General features: G+C 34.4%; 5 protein-coding genes across 15 annotated transcripts in view; 3 read left to right on the top strand and 2 right to left on the bottom strand.

The window, feature by feature from the left end:
* LOC116851098 (RILP-like protein homolog) overlaps positions 1–1,686 on the top strand; it is a 3,115-nt gene extending 1,429 nt beyond the window's left edge. For both annotated transcript variants that reach the window (XM_032830160.1, XM_032830161.1), the window contains exons 5-7: positions 110–480; positions 657–755; positions 834–1,686. In XM_032830160.1, the coding sequence (XP_032686051.1) occupies positions 110–480; positions 657–755; positions 834–957 (594 nt within the window). In that variant the 3' untranslated portion in view covers positions 958–1,686. The remainder of the gene's footprint in view (positions 1–109; positions 481–656; positions 756–833) is intronic.
* A 2,800-nt stretch (positions 1,687–4,486) lies between these two features.
* LOC116851078 (microprocessor complex subunit DGCR8) lies at positions 4,487–8,682 on the bottom strand. 2 transcript variants are annotated; one of them, XM_032830117.1, is made up of 8 exons: positions 8,505–8,682; positions 8,329–8,413; positions 6,637–7,111; positions 6,348–6,431; positions 5,827–6,211; positions 5,480–5,754; positions 4,941–5,377; positions 4,487–4,834 (listed from the first exon to the last, which is right to left on the bottom strand). In XM_032830117.1, the coding sequence occupies exons 3-8, from the start codon at positions 7,088–7,090 to the stop codon at positions 4,502–4,504; spliced, it is 1,968 nt and encodes a 655-aa protein (XP_032686008.1). In that variant the 5' UTR covers positions 7,091–7,111; positions 8,329–8,413; positions 8,505–8,682; the 3' UTR covers positions 4,487–4,501. The 2 variants fall into 2 exon arrangements, with proteins under 2 accessions (XP_032686008.1, XP_032686009.1); XM_032830118.1 differs by lacking the exon at positions 8,505–8,682 and adding an exon at positions 8,479–8,500.
* Positions 8,683–9,236: 554 nt separating this feature from the next.
* On the top strand, positions 9,237–9,974 carry LOC116851070 (mitochondrial import inner membrane translocase subunit Tim8-like). The gene is made up of 2 exons (XM_032830110.1): positions 9,237–9,503; positions 9,707–9,974. The coding sequence occupies exons 1-2, from the start codon at positions 9,390–9,392 to the stop codon at positions 9,875–9,877; spliced, it is 285 nt and encodes a 94-aa protein (XP_032686001.1). The 5' UTR covers positions 9,237–9,389; the 3' UTR covers positions 9,878–9,974.
* A 294-nt stretch (positions 9,975–10,268) lies between these two features.
* LOC116851065 (ufm1-specific protease 2) lies at positions 10,269–17,205 on the bottom strand. Of its 3 annotated transcripts, XM_032830097.1 has the most exons (11): positions 13,498–14,463; positions 13,365–13,425; positions 12,911–13,129; positions 12,503–12,730; positions 12,237–12,404; positions 12,065–12,158; positions 11,693–11,953; positions 11,378–11,515; positions 11,167–11,293; positions 10,833–11,086; positions 10,269–10,715 (listed from the first exon to the last, which is right to left on the bottom strand). In XM_032830097.1, the coding sequence occupies exons 3-11, from the start codon at positions 13,079–13,081 to the stop codon at positions 10,504–10,506; spliced, it is 1,653 nt and encodes a 550-aa protein (XP_032685988.1). In that variant the 5' UTR covers positions 13,082–13,129; positions 13,365–13,425; positions 13,498–14,463; the 3' UTR covers positions 10,269–10,503. The 3 variants fall into 3 exon arrangements, with proteins under 3 accessions (XP_032685988.1, XP_032685986.1, XP_032685987.1); XM_032830095.1 differs by lacking the exons at positions 13,365–13,425; positions 13,498–14,463 and adding an exon at positions 16,703–17,205; XM_032830096.1 differs by lacking the exon at positions 13,365–13,425 and having other exon boundaries at positions 13,426–14,463.
* LOC116851066 (tyrosine-protein kinase CSK-like) overlaps positions 14,985–18,982 on the top strand; it is a 13,539-nt gene continuing 9,541 nt past the window's right edge. The window contains exons 1-3 of one of the 7 annotated variants that reach the window (XM_032830100.1): positions 14,985–15,255; positions 15,545–15,755; positions 17,644–17,687. In XM_032830100.1, the coding sequence (XP_032685991.1) occupies positions 15,750–15,755; positions 17,644–17,687 (50 nt within the window). In that variant the 5' untranslated portion in view covers positions 14,985–15,255; positions 15,545–15,749. The other 6 variants (XM_032830101.1, XM_032830102.1, XM_032830103.1 and 3 more) reach the window with 6 other exon arrangements.

The raw sequence follows: 18,982 nt of genomic DNA, 5'->3' as shown, positions 1-18,982 counted from the left end.
TATATATATATATATATATATATATATATATATATATATATGTAATAATAATAAAATTTATAATTTTATTACATATCAATAATTAATAAACATTTTATTGTATGTATAGTTGACTGCGCAAGTAGAGAAGCTCAGTGTAGTTGGGCGAGAACTGAAACGCAAACAACGACAAGCGCAAATGCAAGCTCGAGGTTTAGTGGAAGAGAGGGCAGACTTTTTAGCTCAGCTGCAAGATCAAAACCGAGAACTTATAAATTTACGGGCTCGGCTTGGCATGGCTAAGAAAGAGAATGAAGACTTAACTAAATTGCAGGGCTGTCCAGATTTAACAAATAAGGCAGTTTATGACTTAGATGATCCCGACAGACCGAGATTTACGACATCAGAATTGAAGGAAATTTTGCATGAACGAAACGAATTGAAAGCAAGAGTTTCTGATCTGGAAGACGAACTGGAGCTATATCGACCAAAGCCTGAAATGTACGTCATTAGAGAGACATTATTTATAAAAAAAATTAGTTTATAAATGTTCTCTTACCTTAATATCCTACTTTTTATCTATATTATGAAATTGTAGCATTTTATAAAGATAAATTGCGTATTATAGATAACTTTATTACATTAAATAATGTTGCATCATTTCCATGTAATTTCAGTCCAGAGGATGACAAAGACGCACCCGTACAAGGACCGCTTCCTTATGAGCCAGATGACGCGCCTTGGAAGAAATCCTCTGAATCAGGCATTCGTAAATTGTATGTGTGCACATGTCGTTGTATGCGTTCCTTCGTATTTAATAGATATTGTGATTAATAGCGATATAAACTTTACAGTTTCCGAAAAATATTCTCCGAATCCAGCAGCAGCTTCCTTGGTGGTAGTAGTCCTAGAAGAAGTCTTTCTAGTCTCTCGAAGATGGCCCTATCTGGTAGCAGTACCTGTGATACGTCTATATAATGCTTTCTTAAAAGCACATTGGATAATTTTAAGCAACTCACGGAGATCGGATGAACAAGGAACGATACTTACAAATACGCTTTCTGTTCACATAATCATATTAGAATTACTAGCGGTATTACATATATTATATATATGATTTTAACATGTAGACACGGCCCCACACGACAAAAGAAATAGTCAACGTCATTGAGACCTGGTTCATAGTAGATAGATGTGCATGCGATGTGAACGAACTGAAAACATTAAATTTGTATAAACCTATAATGAAAGAAGAAACATGCATGTATATATTTGTATAGTTGTAAAGAAGGGTAATGTGTATTTAGCTGCACGATCTTAGTATAACACTTCGTCATTCTCTCCATTTGATACTGTCATATAAATTTCATTGAAATTGAATTAACACATAGAACTCGTGGTGATGCATGTAAGAAAGATAGTGATACTGATAGAAAAAACATTCCCGATTTCTTCCAAAATTACTAAGTACGTGTAGTTTTAAATATGCATTAATGAGGTGTTAATCGCGTTTAATGTGAAACAGGTCTTGTTCTATGCAGACGCCAAAGTTCTTATTACTAGATTCTTCGCAGATTTATCTCATCTATTTTGATAATTTATTTTATTCTATTGTTTTTAATTGTTTTTAAAACGAACCAAGAATTTACCTTAACTTTATAATCGAATGTAATTATTAAAGTATATATAAATTCCATATTAAAAAGACCACAGTTCGAATGGAGTTTATTTTATTTATACACTTTTTAATATATGTATTTTTTTCGTATCTTTAATGTGTCAAAGTGCATTTATTATTATATAATTAAAGCATACAATGTTCAGAGACTTGTAATGCATTTTATACATAACTATAAACAATGGCAACTTAGAATTTACAATACAACTGTATTCGCAACTGTTCTTTTTAATTTACAATTCTGAATGGGAATGATATGGAATAGTAATATATTTCAGAATCTGTGCCATTTATTACTAATATTAAGATAAATAATAATTTAAAGATATAAAGATGATATTTAAAAAAAAGATAAAGTAATTTTATCTCATCACAATTGTAAATATATTCAGAAAGCAAGTCGAGTTAGCCATATATTCATTTCACAATATGTGATATATATATCCGTATAAAAATATTAATATATCTCTCCCTCTTCTTCCTCGGATATATAATTCTACTATTAATAATTTATCATTTAGCAATGTCTATATCCAAACAAATAAATGATAGTAAAATGAGTATATCGCTAACTTATAACAATATCTAAATCAATAAGTAATCAAAAGATTTTCTGCAAAGTGGCACATACATCTAATAGAATGGAAAGATTATACAAATTTAAAGATACTAAACAATTTTCATTACTTGTCACAATTCATATTATCAAGATTAGCTGTTTATAAGTATGAAATAACTGTGTCACTGTGTAGTGCCTATTTCAACATAACTTATCGACTTTTAAACAATTTAGTGACATTTTCCAAGAATGAAACAAGATAAGTTAAAGGATGTAGAACAAATTATAATACGGATTGTAACGGACAAAATATAATGAATGTGATTCATAGCTATGGTAAAAGAGAAACACTTTAATGCATTTTGTAATAAAATTCGTAGAATGTTAAAATAATATTTGATATATTTTAAAAAGTTAGTTAATAGTTTCGTTTAAAAACAATTTTTTATAAAAATGAGATCATATACATGCATATCAATATTTTATCAATTTTGTATCAATTTTCTTAAAGACGTTTTTTGGGTATATTTTTCGAATATAAATCGAATTTATATTGATTGATTTGTTTCAATGCTATTTATAGTAACAGAAATTTGCTTATATTAGTATATATATATTTTTTAGATTTTGATACTAGTAAAATAGCCAAGGCAGCAACAAATAAATCTTAGAATAAAAACATTAGTTCTTAAATTTATAATTAGATAAGTTCAAAATATTTATACAAGTACATTTGTTGCTTCCATGGCTATGCAAAGAAGTTATCATCAACTAATAATTTAGAAAGTTGTTGAATATCTTTATACAAATATGCATATGGGTTTATCCCTTCCTATATTCAATGTAGTATTATACATGAATTTAGATTTCTGTAGATATAAAGTGGGAGATGAAACAATCATATGAATGTGACATGAGTTGCAATGTATTATTCATATAATATACATTTTAAGTAGTGAAGATTTAGTGCATTATAAAAAAAGAATAAATAGTATCTTTGTGAAAAAAACGTATTACATACAATTTAATAATAATTTACTCATTTAGATTTATATTTTACAGTTTGACAAAATTTGATCCAAGTATCAGAGAGATGTTCTAATATTTTAACATATATATGTTTATTCATACGACACAAACACATGTACCGCGATTTTATTAAGACTAATGATGTATCCTGATTTTAAGCTATATACCTTATGAAACTTATTTTTTAGTTTCAATATACAATTAATACTAACGTTTGTACACATTTACGAAAAAATTATAATGCTCATGAATAGAAGCACTTGTCTTGTAATATTAATATAATAATAGTATATAAGACGTATATGTAATAGAGTACATAATAATGATGATAATAATAATATAATAATAATACTGTTCTACACTATCAAAATAGTTAAAAATCAATAATTCCTTAATAATTATTACAATGATTTTTATTAGCTATAATCCTAATTCGTTTTTGACTATAGCGCATATACAAGATGTCCCAGACTTTCCTCCGCAATTTTTATGGAGATGTAAAACAGATTGAGGTGAATATAAAATTTTTGCGATATTTGCAATAAAAATTCTCAAGATATTAATTAAAAAAGATTGATGAATGATCACGCGAAATATGGTAAATGAACTGTAGTGGCACCATCTGCTGTTGTATACTTATACATTAGATCAAACTGAACAAAAAAGTTCTCTATAATTTTGTAAATGACCACATTGATTTTTAGATATTAATTAAAGAAAATTTGTGCATTATTGTGCACAATCATATCGCAATTTTCTTTCATTAATAACTAAAAACCTACGTGATTCTTTGCAAAATGATAAAAGGCTTTTTTGTTCAATTTGACTTAATGCACATCGTTATTGCAGTTCATCTACCTATCGCGTCATTCACCAATTCTTTAATTAATATCTCGATTATTATTGCGAACATATCGTCAAAACGATATAGGATTTTTACATTCACCTCATAAAACTTATGTTCACCACCGTTCCCACAAAAATTGCAAAGAAAAGTCTGGAACATCCTGCATATATACGTATTTTTTCATTATACAATCGGATCTTACAAGCTCTTGTTGATTCACTTGGCCTAGACATAATTCAGATAGAATAATTCGAGGTACTCTCACTTAAAACTGACACATACTTGTGTCTCTTCACTTTAAAAAGGCATTATTCCATTTCATTGTCTCATATTCGTAAAATATTTCCTCTAGTAATTGAATTTAAAAAATTTTTGGGGCATATATATTGACTAGTTTTATATTTTTTCCTTACAAATCTACATTATTCAAATTAGCTGCAGACCCTGTTGGTAAATCTAGTGCTACGAATTTGCCAATAGGCTGTATGGCTTCTCGTTGTTCAGCTAATTTTCGCATCTCTTGTCTAAGTTTACCTAAAATAGCGTGATTTGGTTGATTAACGGCAGCTTTACCCTGCAGGAGAGTAATTTGTTGCTCCAACTCTTTCTTTTCCTTAAAGGACTTCACACTCCGCGATCCATAAAGCCGTAATAACGAACCCCAAGACTGTATGTGTGGATGCATAAGTTGCAGTATCGCTTGTGCTGCTCGTTGCTTACCGTCTTTTTTATTACGGCAAACCTATAATTATTAATTAATAAAAAGATGGATATCGTTTTTTATTATTTAAGATTACTTAATAATTCTATTTATATACATAAGCAAGCATGCAGCAGATTATACTTACAACAGTAGCCTCATGTTTACCAACTCGCATCGTAAATTCATTTCTCTGGTGCTTTAGCGTGTTTACCGAATAATTAATGTGCATATCTCCCAAGCCATAATTTCTCTGAAGACAAGTTATTAAAATAGCGTGTGGTGAAGGTTCTGTAGTTTTTGCACAGAATTCCGCGACTCGTGGATCCGTGATGGATATTTCGTCAAAAAATGATAAATCCGCATCGGAATTTCTTCGAGACGCTTTTATTGTGCGACTAGCGTTATTCGATCCAGTGTCTCCATCATTGTCGCCGGAAATCTTATCTCTCATTTGAGGAATCAAGATTTCGAGGGTCTTACGTGCTGCATTAGCTTTTGCTTGTTTCTTACTGCTACCAAATCCGCTGCCATATTCCATGTCATTGATGCATACTACCGCGGAGTACGGAGTCGCCGCATTTTCTGCAAATAAACATTTCTATCTTAGAAATAAAATTCGAGAGTGAGTTTGACCGAACAACAAAAATATTAAATAAATTAAGTGATTGATTGATATGGTAATACCTAGCTCTTTAAACTTATACGTTGGTTGTTTCTTGAGAGCATGTTGCACATATTCATGAAGAATACAAACATAACTTTTGCCAGATGGGTTCATTATCCAATGCTTTGGAGGTCTTTGACCATTATCTTCTCCAGCATTATTACCAGTGCCACTTACACCACAGGAGCTATTCACAGGGAAAGTTATTAATTTCGTGCCATCTGGCAAGGTTGGACGTTCGAGTTGTTTCCGATGCCTCTTATTTTTCGTGAATTTTCGACGCGCTGACCAAGATCTATAACAGAGAAGTAAATCAAAGATAGAAGAAGTATGATCTGACGGTGAATTTCTTTTTCGTGATACTTACTGGAATCTCATTACTTTAATCGATTTGAAGCGAAACAGCGATTGACAATACTTCCTTAATTGCTCGCTATCTAATGAATGTGCCGCGCGATTTTCCTGTATAGTTTCAATTTTTGCGCTAGGAAGACTGTAAGTTTCAGCGTTTGGTGCGCGCTCCATCTCTTTCTTCCGTTCTTCTTCCTCTTCTATTAACGCTCGTTTATATTGAAGGCAAGGTATGCCACTTACAGGAACTTCGTGCTTTCTAACACTTCCTGGACCAAGAAAATACGGCTTCGCTAGAGTACAAACCCTGCTTTGTTTATGAAGGTACAGCGGCATTCCACTGTTATGCGTTACTTGTACCCAACCCTCAGGAAGAACGTCAAAATGATTATGTCCGATTTCTGAAGATAAGAAGAATAAAATATGAATATTATACAATTATGCAATATCACAATAAAATCTCAATTTAATCGTAAATAAAATCGTAAAGAATTCACAAAGTTCATATAATTGATTTAATATGATTTTATTACATACCATCTAAAACAAGTTTTTCTTTTTCTTCATAAGGCATGCTATCCTTTTTGTTTTTCCTCTTCCCTTTAAATTTTTCTGGTAGACCTGATATTAAGCGAAATAACAAAATTAATATTTTTCATATTTCCTTGCCAACGTAATGTTTCATTAAAAAATACATTTAAAAGTTATGCAATTTGTACTAAATGGATAAAAATAAATAACATTATTCTCTACAATAAAATATATTTTATCTGATTACTAGGGAGTAAATTTGATTTAATAATTATTAAAATGTCCCAAGATATACCTTCTTCTAACATAGCTTCAATTTCTTCGTCCGGCACGTCAGAGTCCATACTCTCATCTGTATCTGAATCGGCATCCGAATAATTTTGTTCTGTATGACGATCTATATCGTCCAGTACGTCAAATTGCCGCAAGTCATCAGAAGTATTATTTATGTCCGTGGTGTATTCTGGAGATTCCGCGTCGCATAAACCATTGTATGGACTGTCTGTATTCTCGACGCACATGTTCTCTTCCTTCATTATTGCACTATAATTGCTATTATCGGGCGTGCCAGCGAGACTAGTCGATGTACTATGATCTAATTCTGTTTTTATACACGGCGTTTCCCAATTTTGATTCTCTTGCGGATAAAGGTTTCCCTCGTAATCGAAAGCATCGTGGTTTTGATTGGTCTCGCTATCTTCGGAAATCTTAACTTCCACGGCTGTCTCTTCAATTTTATTAGCCTCCATTGCATATGTGTTGTGAGGAATCTGTTAAAATACTCGAAAATGTAAATAGAGCTCGCTCGTTCAAGTGACAAAACAAGTAGCTACGCAAATGATAGTAGAATATCCGAGTCGCCTAATCTTTTACCGTGTCGCTTCCCTGTCATAGAGTCTGATTTATAGAACCCGAACCTGAACCTAAATCCGAACATCCAAGTACTAGTCACAGCGATACAGGCTTATTAATTGTACATACATACACATTTAGACTATGATTATATATTTTACGCAAATTAATTGTAAATACAGCTAATAATAACAAACAATATCCAGTAAACTTAAGCCCAAGGTCCATATAAAGCAATCCATCGATTAAATACATATTAAGCGCGTTGTATGGCCACACCACTTTCACCAATGACACCAAAGTCCAATCAATATGAAACCAAAAATGGCAACGAAAATTGGACATTTGCATTAGTGTTAGCAGTCTGGGGCCTATTACACATCGATGAGAATATATTGTATAAGTTGAGCTCTTATTTTACCAGATTTTGTAGATGGTTGAAAGAGTTCATCGCATTACTCACAACTCCGAGTCTAGACAGGAACAACATTGAAAGATTGAACCTGATACTAGCTGGAGTTCTGCGATGATACTAGTCAAAATTATATCTGGTCTTCGGCTTGGCGGACAAACGTACACTTGAAAATTGTGTTCATAAACTAAATACAAATTTCATATTTCAATTATGATCAATAAACAGAGGAAGAGAGGGAAAGAGAAAAAGAGAGCTAAAAAGTGATCCTGTAGTATATAAAATATATAAACTTACATGTAACATTATCGTTCATATATAGCATGCTATATAAAACAAGAGACATCTTATGAAAAGATACCAAATGAAGTATTGATTGCATTCAGCAGAAGATAGTACTAGATTAGTGTTTAATTACTATTCTGAAGATCCTGCTAAATACTTTCACTCATGAGGCTGTTTTTTTCTGCTGAATGCAACCATCGTTGTTAAAAACAAGTATAGACATTTTTCTTTTCCATTATACAAGCAAATAAACTGAAGATCTTCCCCACCCCCCTCCCCGTAAATTTAATATGAATAATAATTAGCATAATTAACTTGAAAATACAATAAACGCAATCATGTTACATCTACATATTCAACTTGAGAAAAGAGATCTTTTGCTTTGCTCGATTATAGAGTTCCCGACGATAACAAGATGTACAAGTGTCCACTGCTTACCCACTATCAGATTTTATTCAGTACCACGTTGTGTGCTATAAAATCCACAGGACTCTGCAATTTATTTTTATGTGGCTGCCAGTGTCTGCAATTTATATATGACAAATCAAGAAATGAAAAACACATAACACCATCAGAAACAAAACTAACATAGTTTACAGATCTACTTCTCCCACCTGAAGGTTAGGTTAAGTTTGATTTGGTTAAGGTCACAAAGGAACTATATATAACGCTTCCGAAAAATTAAGAATAAATGCAAATAGTTTGATGGAGGATTCACACTACACACGACATCCGAAATACGATGACTTGGGCTGTGTTCGCTTTGGGTGCTTACGCGCTGTAAAGCCAGTGGCACACGATGAATTGATGCATTTCTAAAGACGGACCAATCAGAATGGAGTATTCCCATCCAGCAAGCAATCCAGCACGAAAACAAGCATCGTGTGTTAAGCTGGCTTAAGTGTGATTCTATCTCCCTCCCACATATAAGGTGCGTTCGGGGAGCTCGCTATTGGCTTGGTTTACATCGTGCACTTGATACGCGTACTAAATAATAATTTTCTATTAGATAATCTTAATATCGACAATGTATATAAATAACGGTATATTAAGCTGGTATAATACAGATCAAGAAGACTTATTGTATCGATTGAATGCGTCGTTGTTGATATGCATTGTCAATATTAAGATTATTTAATAGAAAGTTACTATATAGTACGCGTATTAAGTGCACGATGTAAACCAAGCCATTTTATTTATAGGTTTGTTCGCATTGTATGCCCCAACGTGTTCCTACTCGCTCCAACGCACTCTGATTGGTCACGTCACACGTGGACCAATCAGAGTGCGTTGAAGCGAGTAGGAACACTTTGGGGCATGCGACGCGAACAAATCTTATATCGTTCATTACATGCCGAAGGAAGATAGAATGATGCTTTCGACACGAGAGCGTACAAGACGAACTTAGTCATAGTTCATGATTACCACGTGTGAGATCTACGAGTTCATTCTGCATTAACAATTATTCAAATTGCTCGATTACTGCAGCTTTGGGAAAAATGTCCGACACCACATTTAATGATTTCTCTGATATATCTTCTGATACACAGATCGATGCACAATTAAGTGAACTTTTGGATATAGAAAAAGCAAAGGTTGCGACAACCGCACAGGTATACTTTTTACTGATATGTTCGTGATGAATTTTTGTTATCTTTGATAATTGAGCCGCACCTGAATTAAGTTTCCAAATTATCTAAAGTATTATTTTACATAATATTACACACATTTCTGTCAAAAAAGGTTTACATAAGAAAAAACTTGAGCATTTTGTTTATGAAATAAAAATATATAAAAATGCTCAAAATTTGTTTAGATCCATGCATTTAACGACATTTGTTGGGAGAAATGCGTCGAGAAGCCAGGAAGCAAATTGGATGCTCGCACAGAAACCTGCATAAATAATTGCGTCAATAGATTTATAGATGTTTCTTACTTTATTACTAATCGCTTTGCACAGTTATTACAAAGCTCTGTAAGAAATTAAATCTTACAGAATATGCTGTCAGAGTAGCAATGTATTTTTGTTCAAATGTTATAAATGTATGTCCTAAATAAAAGAATTTATATTATTTGTAATTTAATACTTCTGAATATATATTGAAATTATTAAGGAAAACATATCTTCCAATGTAATAAATAAAGTAAAATATTTACTTTTGTTTCTCTCATTGAATATCTTTATGAATAAAACTATATGATACATAGAAAAAAATAATGAATGCCAAAAAATAAGTAACTAATTTAATGATATTACACTGAGATATCTAAATAGAGCAAGAAGATATAAGTTAGGTTAATTGTTTAAACATATTGCTTATTCTCTTCTTTTCTAAATTTCTTTCCAAACATTAAAGGAAAAACTATTACAGCAGATATCACTTAGCCAAGAAAATATTACATGTATATTTATTATCTTTATTCTATTGTATAACATGTGGTAAACAAATAATTTCTTAAAAATATTACTGTAATATGATGCAATACTCGACTGCGAACACTATCATACGTGTTGTGTGTGTGTGTGTGCACGTACATGCACATATATAAACACATATAGTGTATTTTCACATTAAATTTAGAAAATTTATGTACAATTCAATATATTCAATATCAGAAGGTTATAGGTCTTTGTGGAAGGCACATATTATAAAATGCATCTTTTTTCCAGAAGTCTTTTGTTTTCCATCCGCACCATCCTTTGTTTAATATGGTAGATAAATTTTCTGCACCTGTGTAATGTGGATCTAGAATTAAGAATTTTCCTTCTCCAGAATGCTCGTCAAAAGTGACTCCTAAAATTGTATGGGCTAATACTCCACCACCTATAAGATACAAAAAAAAAGAAAAAAAAGAGTTAAAACAAAATTAAGTATTGCACTGTTAAATATTTAGTCGTAATCACTTTTCAAAATATGACAGAAGAGATATATAAAATTTACCAATCATGACAGGTGTACCCTGAGTATCAAAGTGATTTGCTAATTGTGGAATTAAGACTGACATCTCCTCTCCGTCTGCTGCATGCAGTATTTTTGCATCTATATTAAGGAGAGTCGATAACACGAAACTAACTTCGGTGGAACCGATCCATTGTTTGCTGCCAATAAAAGCAGATGGTTTATCGCCTATGTCAACTAAACATTGCTGTATTTTGCGATGCGTAGGTATTGATATATCGGTATAGCCCTGTAATCTGTAACAGAGCAAATTATAGTTGTATGTTCATGTCAATGATGATGTAATTTTGATAAGTATCATTTGATATTTTATTACCTGTACCATGAAATTATAGTTTGAAGAGATCTGTAGGCACATCCCCATCCATTATCATCAAAGTCATCTTGCATATAATGATGATATGAATACAAACCATATATGGCATTAAGTTTTCCTGTAACACCTAAGTAAAGAAAAATATAATAATTTTATATTTAGTTTATAGTATTTTTGATATAATGGAAAATTTGGGTGTATAAATATGTACCTTTATGTAAAAGGGCTTCATGAGGATTTATAAGTATCTCATTTGTTTGTGTGTCCAATTTTACAGCATTTCCACGTCGGAAATATGGTCTAGTTAAATCAAATGCTAAAGCCTTGTGTAAAGCCTTACGATATTCCGCTGAAATTATACGACTGGTCTATATAAAAGTAAATAGAAAGAAAGAAAGATGAAATATATTACTGTGATCACAAATGTTTGATAATTGTACAATGCAACAAATGACATGTGAAACCTGTAATATAAAAAATAAAAACTGCATAAAATAATATATAGAAGGAGAATGAGGATTCTTACTTGTATTGTCATTGCTAAAATTGCCAGGATATGCTACTGTAAATAAATGCCCACAACCTTGAGGTTTAAAATGCAATATCTCAGGCAATTTTGTAGATAGCTCTGTTTCCTTGGATTGTATTTCTTGTTGTATCTCAATTAATCTAATATTTCGGCAAATGGATTCTACAAGAATTGCATGTAGTTCCGCAGATTTTATATTTAAATTTACCAGTGATAATGCATCAATATGTAAACTGCATTCCAGACTGTTAAAAGATTCTATAACAAAAGTACTAATAAATTAAAAAATAAAAAAAATTTATATATTAATATAAACATCCATGATATGGGAGCAATATTCTGACAAATTTTGTCATTTTATAAACTCACTTTTTATATGCTGCAACACTGGAGCATATTTGACAGATTCTTCAGAATTCTTCTCACCTGATATCTTCAATAACATGTGTGCGTATATAATATTCTGAAAATTAAGAATATATAAAAGCCACAATTATAAAGTTACTTTCTCTCTATGTGAGAATTCAATTTGAAAACATACCATAACCCCTGTATAATAATTTATCTGATTTGATTTTTTTAAAGATTTATCATAGTCTTTGGATACAGGTAAAATATCTTTTATCAGTGTATCTTTTGAGTCATTATCAGCTCTGAAAAGATATACATTGTTTGTGGGGAAATGTATCCCTATCTTTCCTGATGCAATCTGCAGCGATATAAAATGATATAATTTATTACAGCATGTATAATTATAAAAATATATCCAAAATGTATACAAAAGCAGTAATTGAATAAAAACCTCACATTTTTTCGTGACTCCTCTAATACTTCCAATATATTTCCATCTTGAGTAACTAATGGGAGTGTTGCTTGCAATCTAATATATACAAATTGTTGAGAAAGATCATCTTCGCTAATAACAGTGAAATCATTGGCAACTTCTAATTTTTGATGCATATAAAAATATGCTTGTACTTTTAATGTACTATGTGAATATTTTAAAAGTAATGGATTATCAGTGATGTCAATATCCTAGATATAACAAATACATATATATACATATTAATTTACTAATATATGTGTATTATTTTATTCCTTTATAGTAATAAAGCAATAAAAATTAATCATAACTCTTTGTAGAACAATGGCATAAACTAAGCGAATGACAACTCAAAAATACTGAATTATACTTTATCATATTTATATAATTACTTTGAACACATCTGGATTTATATTTTCACATTCACCAATTTGTAATATACCACAGCAATATATATCTGCAGGTAAATTTAATTGTAGAGCCATGTAGTCAATTAAATTCTTATCCTCACTATCACAATCATTTATGCTGAATGTTAGCACCACAAGTGTATCATTGTACATAATACCATAAAGATAGCCAGTTGCTGCAGTTTTTGTATTTTTTAGTCGCTGAAAATATCATTATTTTTAAAGAAATTTAAATGGTAGAAATTGTATTATTTATATATACATATATATATATATATTTTTTTTATATTCTTTTTTTTATTAATATACACAAATGCACGTGACACATAGTATTAAAAAATAAATTTATAATAAATAAATATTTGCCATGGGATAAATTCATATTGCAAACAAGAAATAATACGAATAATCCTGAAGTTGTGAGAAATTTTTCTACCTAACAAAATAGATTATGTTCTTAAGTAAGTGTTGACATAAATATCTCCATCGACGTTTACCTGCAAAACGTTCGACAAGATTTGTAATTGCAATGCCATGATTTTTGCAATGAAATCAGAAATATATCTTACAACGATCAAAAGCACTTTGCACTGTCAACAGGATCAATTGAGAGCAAATTCACCATATGGAGATTACATGTAATTACAATTAAATTCTCAAGCACGAACCAGTTGCATTGAGGTTAAATTAAATTCCTTCCTGTTATGAAAGTTCTAAAAAGTATATAGTTTAAATCTCTATTTTCGGTCACACACAATTTACGCTTTATTTAACGGGTAGAAATAAATAAAAAGATTAATGTACGAATTTGTATTTTCTTAATTAATCTATACAATTCTGTATCAAGACAATTATTTTGAAACGATCATTCTATAAAATCGTTTCATGCAAACACATCTTTAGAAGCACTTATTACAAAACTTGTATTTTTAGTCTGGAGTTGTAACAACCAATTAGAAACGTCAATATTATAAAGCTGTATCACTGATTGGCTATTGCAACACGTTATGGGTTTATTATTAGGTTTGTTCGTTTTCAAAGCATTACTATATTAATGCAATAAATTAGAATGAAACAAATATACTTTCTTTCATTCTAACTTATTTAATTTAAAAGTTCTTAAAAAATAAACAGACTGAAGGACTATTTATAAGGCTGCGTTTTTTTATTTGCAACAGATACAGCTGATGTCATGTTATCTTTCAATTTTACCGAATGTTAAACAAGAATAGAATGACATCGGCTGCATCTATCGCGAATAAAAGAACACAGCCTATAGGTCGTTCTACATTAGTTGTAAGCCTATTGCAAGTAAACGCAATTCTTATTGCGACAGCCAATCAGAAACATTATTGGTGCTATTGACGCTTCTGATTGGCTGTCACAACAAGAGTTGCAATTGACTTGCAACTAATGTAGAACGACTTTAATGGGAGAAAAGTATGAGTTATAAGAGATGAGAGTAAGAAATTAACCAATCATATAGCGTGTTCGACTGGCCCTGGGTTAATCGCTCCGAGAGCGATTATTGACGTCATAAGTTCTACTAGCCAATCATAAAGCTTATAAGTACTTGTTCGACCAATAAACGTAGGCTGAATAACCCAGAGTGGGTTAACCCAGAGCCAGTTGAACATGCTAATAGTCGAATATGAGAAGAATAATCGATTGTGATTGATCAATTTCTTATGAGCCTTCTACAATAAGACATTAATCATAAGCCGCAGGCAAGTTGACCAATCAATTATTTTCAAAAATAATCGACTGTGATTGGTCAATTTTTTACGGTTCCGGCATAAGTTAACAGATTACAGCCATCATAAACAGACCTTTAGAGTGCACCCGAGTAGGGAATCTGAACGCAGCCTAGGAGATCAATTCAACGGAAAGTTTTTGATTAGTCGTTCGTTGGGGAATTCTGGAAATTCCGCACCTCCCGAGGCTCGAGGTGATTGGTGGCGCCATAGTTATCAGGGTATAAACCGTTGCTGTGTATCCCGACATTCACTTCTAGTGATAAACCTACAGAATACGTGACACGAACTATAGACTCTCAATACCGGCAGTGAACGTCGGAACGTAGCCCGCACCGGGAATGCAACTTCAGACCTCAGTTATCGTGCGCGAATCAAGGTGTTCTCTTCACACGGGCCGTGCGTAGCAAAATGGCCGTTCGACTCAAGTGAGTGTGACGTTTCTTGACGAGTGGTGTTCGTGTCCGACGACGAGCCGCGTACAGTTTTCCATGAATTTTCGCATGTGCGACGCGGTGCGTGTCTCGCGTCCGTCCGCCCCTACGCGGAAGCTAGCTGTTCACGCGGTTAGAGGTGAGTGCGTGCACGCTTCCGTACGTCCGTATCTCGCGGCGAACTTTGGGCAGTCTTAGGTGTGTATTTAATTCGCACGATGCGTACGCACGGTCGTGTATGTGCAACCCACGGAACGTCGGTACACGCCCGGCACGGCGGGCAACCGAGAAGTCCCGGTATTATCGCCGTCGTCGGTGGCGTTGAGTCGCCGATCGCGACGTTCCGTTCGTTCCGTGGTATCCACGCGAGTGAGCTGTTACGTGCCCCGCAACCCAAAAATTCTTCTAACCTTTTTTTTTTATTTCAGAATCCTGTTTATCTTTCGATAGTTCGGCGTTACGAACCACGTCCTGATAGATATCACGAGTATCTGGTCTGATAAACACTGTAAATTTCACGCATGACAAATACTGTAAACATCTAAATCGTAAGAGAGCGCGCGAGTTTGGTTATATTCCAATTGGGCTGACGTTTTTTCTGTTTTTACATCGCCTTCGGTGGACAGTGTTTAAATGACGGTGAGTCGACTCGGGCGCGACTTGTGGTCTGTTTCCCTCATCGAAATGTTCGTTCTGCGAATGTCATTATATTCCGGTACATCGTGAGAGAAGAAACGCAGGGAGAAACGTAGTGCCACAGTGTGAATGGGGTTTCTGGTTCATGGATTCTTTCGGCGCGACTGTAGGCTTTGATTGCGATTTCTCGGGAGCACTTTGTCCCCCCATGAATGAAGTTTTGATCTAACTAAGCCGTCGGGTCTTTGAGTATTTTATAACACATGCTCAACGATAAGAAACAGAAACACAACAGAACTGATATCTGTCCAGTATCAGTTAAGTAACTGTTAAGATTTCAGCAACGTGTCAAGTTCAATACAATTGGAATAATTCCATTTGGTCCATAACGTTGTATAATTAGTATTAGTATTATTTAGTATTTTCTGTAAAAGTATTTTGTAAAATCTCGCTATTTAAATTATTAATAATATATAACAGCTATGACGTTTTTATTTGACCAAATAAAAGCTTTTTCAATATTACACAACCATGCTTATGTTACAGCAAAATGAATTGATTACAAAAAAATATGTAGTATACTAAAATCATTGTCATAAGATTGCAACTATTTTAAAGTACACAGACGTGATTTTTTCAAAGTGATAAATAATAAAAAATTATCCTATTAAATTCACCTTTACAATAAAGTATTATACAATTTATTCCAATAAAATATCTTTAAAGTCAGAATACTGGGAGAAATAGAGAAGTAATAATTATTCTTAATTCAGTGTGATGATTAGCATTAAAAAAAATAAAATTAATTGATAAAACAGTTTTCAACACAAAAAGTCCGAAATGGAAGTACTCTTGATTCAGTGTGACGATTGGCATTCTAAGGAAATGATAAAAATTAATCGATAAAATGATTTTCAAGTCCGAAATTGAAGTTAGGCCGGACTACTTACGCCGGCACGATCGACTTCTGCAGCTTCTCCCACGATTGCATCTCCGGCCGGAGTGCGCCTTTTCGCGTTTCTGCCGCACCGACACATCGCATTGACCCGATTCGATCCGCGGCGAGAGGAAGCTTATATGAGTGATTAATACGCCACGGGCCGGGCAAACCGGCTCGGCGCCCATGTGAACCCGGGCAATTAGCAATTGGCTAATTATACAGTTAACGGGCGATGCGCGCCGCCCGCGATGAACAACGTAGTCGCTTAATTGTGCGCCGCAAATGGGCCGCTCTTCCTTCCTAGTCACCGTTTTCTTTCACGTTCGACATTCCTGCCCCTGCAAATCTTCGCAGCGCACGATTTCGTGTCTCTCTTCGTTATCTTTAATTAGTAACCGAGCGCGGGAACGAGCACGCGACCTTGCCCAAGATAATCGCGACTTCTAGCCGCGCGTATCCGAAAATAATTCGTGAGAAATAAATGAGCGTCGTGAGAAAGTGGGAAAGCATCTTGAGCGACAAAGCGTGTGGGTGTGGTGTAATTTTATTTTCTGGCATGTGACACACGCCTCGTGGAAAATTTCCATTAGATATATATATTGTTGTTTCGCGTTATTATATTCTTTAAGGTTAAAGTGTCCGAACATTTACCTAATGCTGGATACACACACACACACACACACACACACACATTGTTATTATTTTGATATTTAAATACGAACATTTAAACTTTCAACATAGAATGTATGTATATACTCAATATTTGTACATATATTTTGTGTTAAAAGTTTGAATATTTATATTTTAAGATCAAAACAAGAATGCCCAATATTATGTCCGGGCTTGTATCTTGTTGCGCCTTGCCTTTCTTTTTCGCGTGATATCGTCGCGTTTTATAAATATTCTAAATGCGGATCACCGAAATGTTGATATCTTCCGTTATTTTTTCAGAGGGCCAATATTTCCAGAAGATGGATACTCGATGCAAAGCATAGGTATGCCCCCCAAATATTTTGCATAATACGCTAGATTAATCCGTGCACTTTGCCGAATCCTCGCCTTTGAGCGAGACAATGGGAGGGGATTAACGTTGTGAACGCATAAACGGCGGAAACTGTCGCGTTCCATTATGGTATTAGCAGCTCCATTGTCCATTTAACCGTTCTATCTGCGCGCAAAGCGCCAGCGAGTACGTTAATGAGAAATTCGAGAAATGAGAGATAAACGTTGCTTCTTGTATTGGCTTCAATCCCGCCTTTATGAGAGAGTGAAGCGCCGGCTGTTTGATCCCGCTATTCAGTAGCGGGTGCCTTTCGCGTTTCATGCGTCCCACGATACGATCTCCGCCATCGACACTCGACGTCGACGTCGTGCAGTTCGCCTCCGCTCCCGCCGACGTCGATTAGCGCTCTGAGTGCCAACATGTGAAAGAAGTACGAAAATAGGCTTTGCGAAATACAAGAATAACAGCGAAAGAGAGAGAGGAACAGAGAGAATGCAAAATATGATAAGAATCGAAGACATTGAGGTATGAGATGTTACTTTCTCCAGGAGAATACAAAAATCAACTTGTGCTCATATTGCCGAACAATATTCCCTTATTTCTTCAGTTTCATCTGTTACATCTATTTTAGGTCCCGATTAAAACCGATAACACAGCATTAGTGTCTCATCGGTAGGCGTGGAGATAATTAATTGCGAGATGTGACCGAAGCGATTCGTCTTTTTCAAAAGATACGCGACTAGACGACGATGAACTGCCCGATAAGTCTCCGCGGTCGTGAGGAGGACGTCCTGTGCGATCATCCTTCATGCTGCCATCGCTCATGGCCGAGGAGGCATTCGCGTCTCGACGTTTCAGCGTCGAGAACGAATGCGCTCCAGATTGCCCCGAGGGTTCGCGGGCGCTGGCGGGCAAGCCGGGATACCCCGTGCGACTTTTCCAAGTGCAAGGCGCAGAGGTGACGAATGAAATTCCGACGTCGGGCCTCCGCGGTGCCGTTCGCGCATCAGCGAGCTAATCTAGACTGTCACCGCGGCTCGAGGCGCGCTCGTCGAAAGTTTGCACGCCGGCAGTCCGTCGGAAGTTCTCGGGAAGAAGCGCTCGCACAGAGAGGAAGAGTCGCCGGTGAGTCCCCCTGGAGAGTCGTAGCGCGCGCGGCGCGACGTCAGATGGAAAACGGTGGGTCACGGTACAGTAACGTGTACTGTTAAAGAGTACGCGCACAACGAGCGCATTCGTCGGGACGAATCTGTTGCACGCGCCTGCCTGCCTGTCCACCCGCCCGCC

This window comes from Odontomachus brunneus, unplaced genomic scaffold (assembly GCF_010583005.1).
Source record: "Odontomachus brunneus isolate Ranch 3 - 2012 unplaced genomic scaffold, Obru_v1 Obru_scaffold_165, whole genome shotgun sequence".
In the NCBI taxonomy this organism is placed as follows: Eukaryota; Metazoa; Arthropoda; class Insecta; order Hymenoptera; family Formicidae; genus Odontomachus; species Odontomachus brunneus.
The sequence above is the reverse complement of the archived record's forward strand: the minus strand, read 5'-3'. Positions and strand labels throughout refer to the sequence as shown.

Bases quoted from the DNA above. Each gene is read 5' to 3' on its own strand.
- LOC116851078 (XM_032830117.1), bottom strand. From the start codon at position 7,090: ATGGAGGCTAATAAAATTGAAGAGACAGCCGTGGAAGTTAAGATTTCC. The intron at 6,432-6,636 runs GTATATCTTGGG...GCTTAATATCAG, and splicing joins TGAAGCTATGTTAGAAGAAG to GTCTACCAGAAAAATTTAAA. The intron at 5,378-5,479 runs GTATTACCATAT...GTTTATTTGCAG, and splicing joins GTATAAGTTTAAAGAGCTAG to AAAATGCGGCGACTCCGTAC.
- LOC116851070 (XM_032830110.1), top strand. From the start codon at position 9,390: ATGTCCGACACCACATTTAATGATTTCTCTGATATATCTTCTGATACA. The intron at 9,504-9,706 runs GTATACTTTTTA...AAATTTGTTTAG, and splicing joins AGGTTGCGACAACCGCACAG to ATCCATGCATTTAACGACAT.
- LOC116851065 (XM_032830095.1), bottom strand. From the start codon at position 16,789: ATGTGTCGGTGCGGCAGAAACGCGAAAAGGCGCACTCCGGCCGGAGAT. The intron at 11,954-12,064 runs GTGAGTTTATAA...CTTTTGTTATAG, and splicing joins AGTGTTGCAGCATATAAAAA to AATCTTTTAACAGTCTGGAA. The intron at 11,294-11,377 runs GTACATATTTAT...TTCTTTACTTAG, and splicing joins TGAAGCCCTTTTACATAAAG to GTGTTACAGGAAAACTTAAT.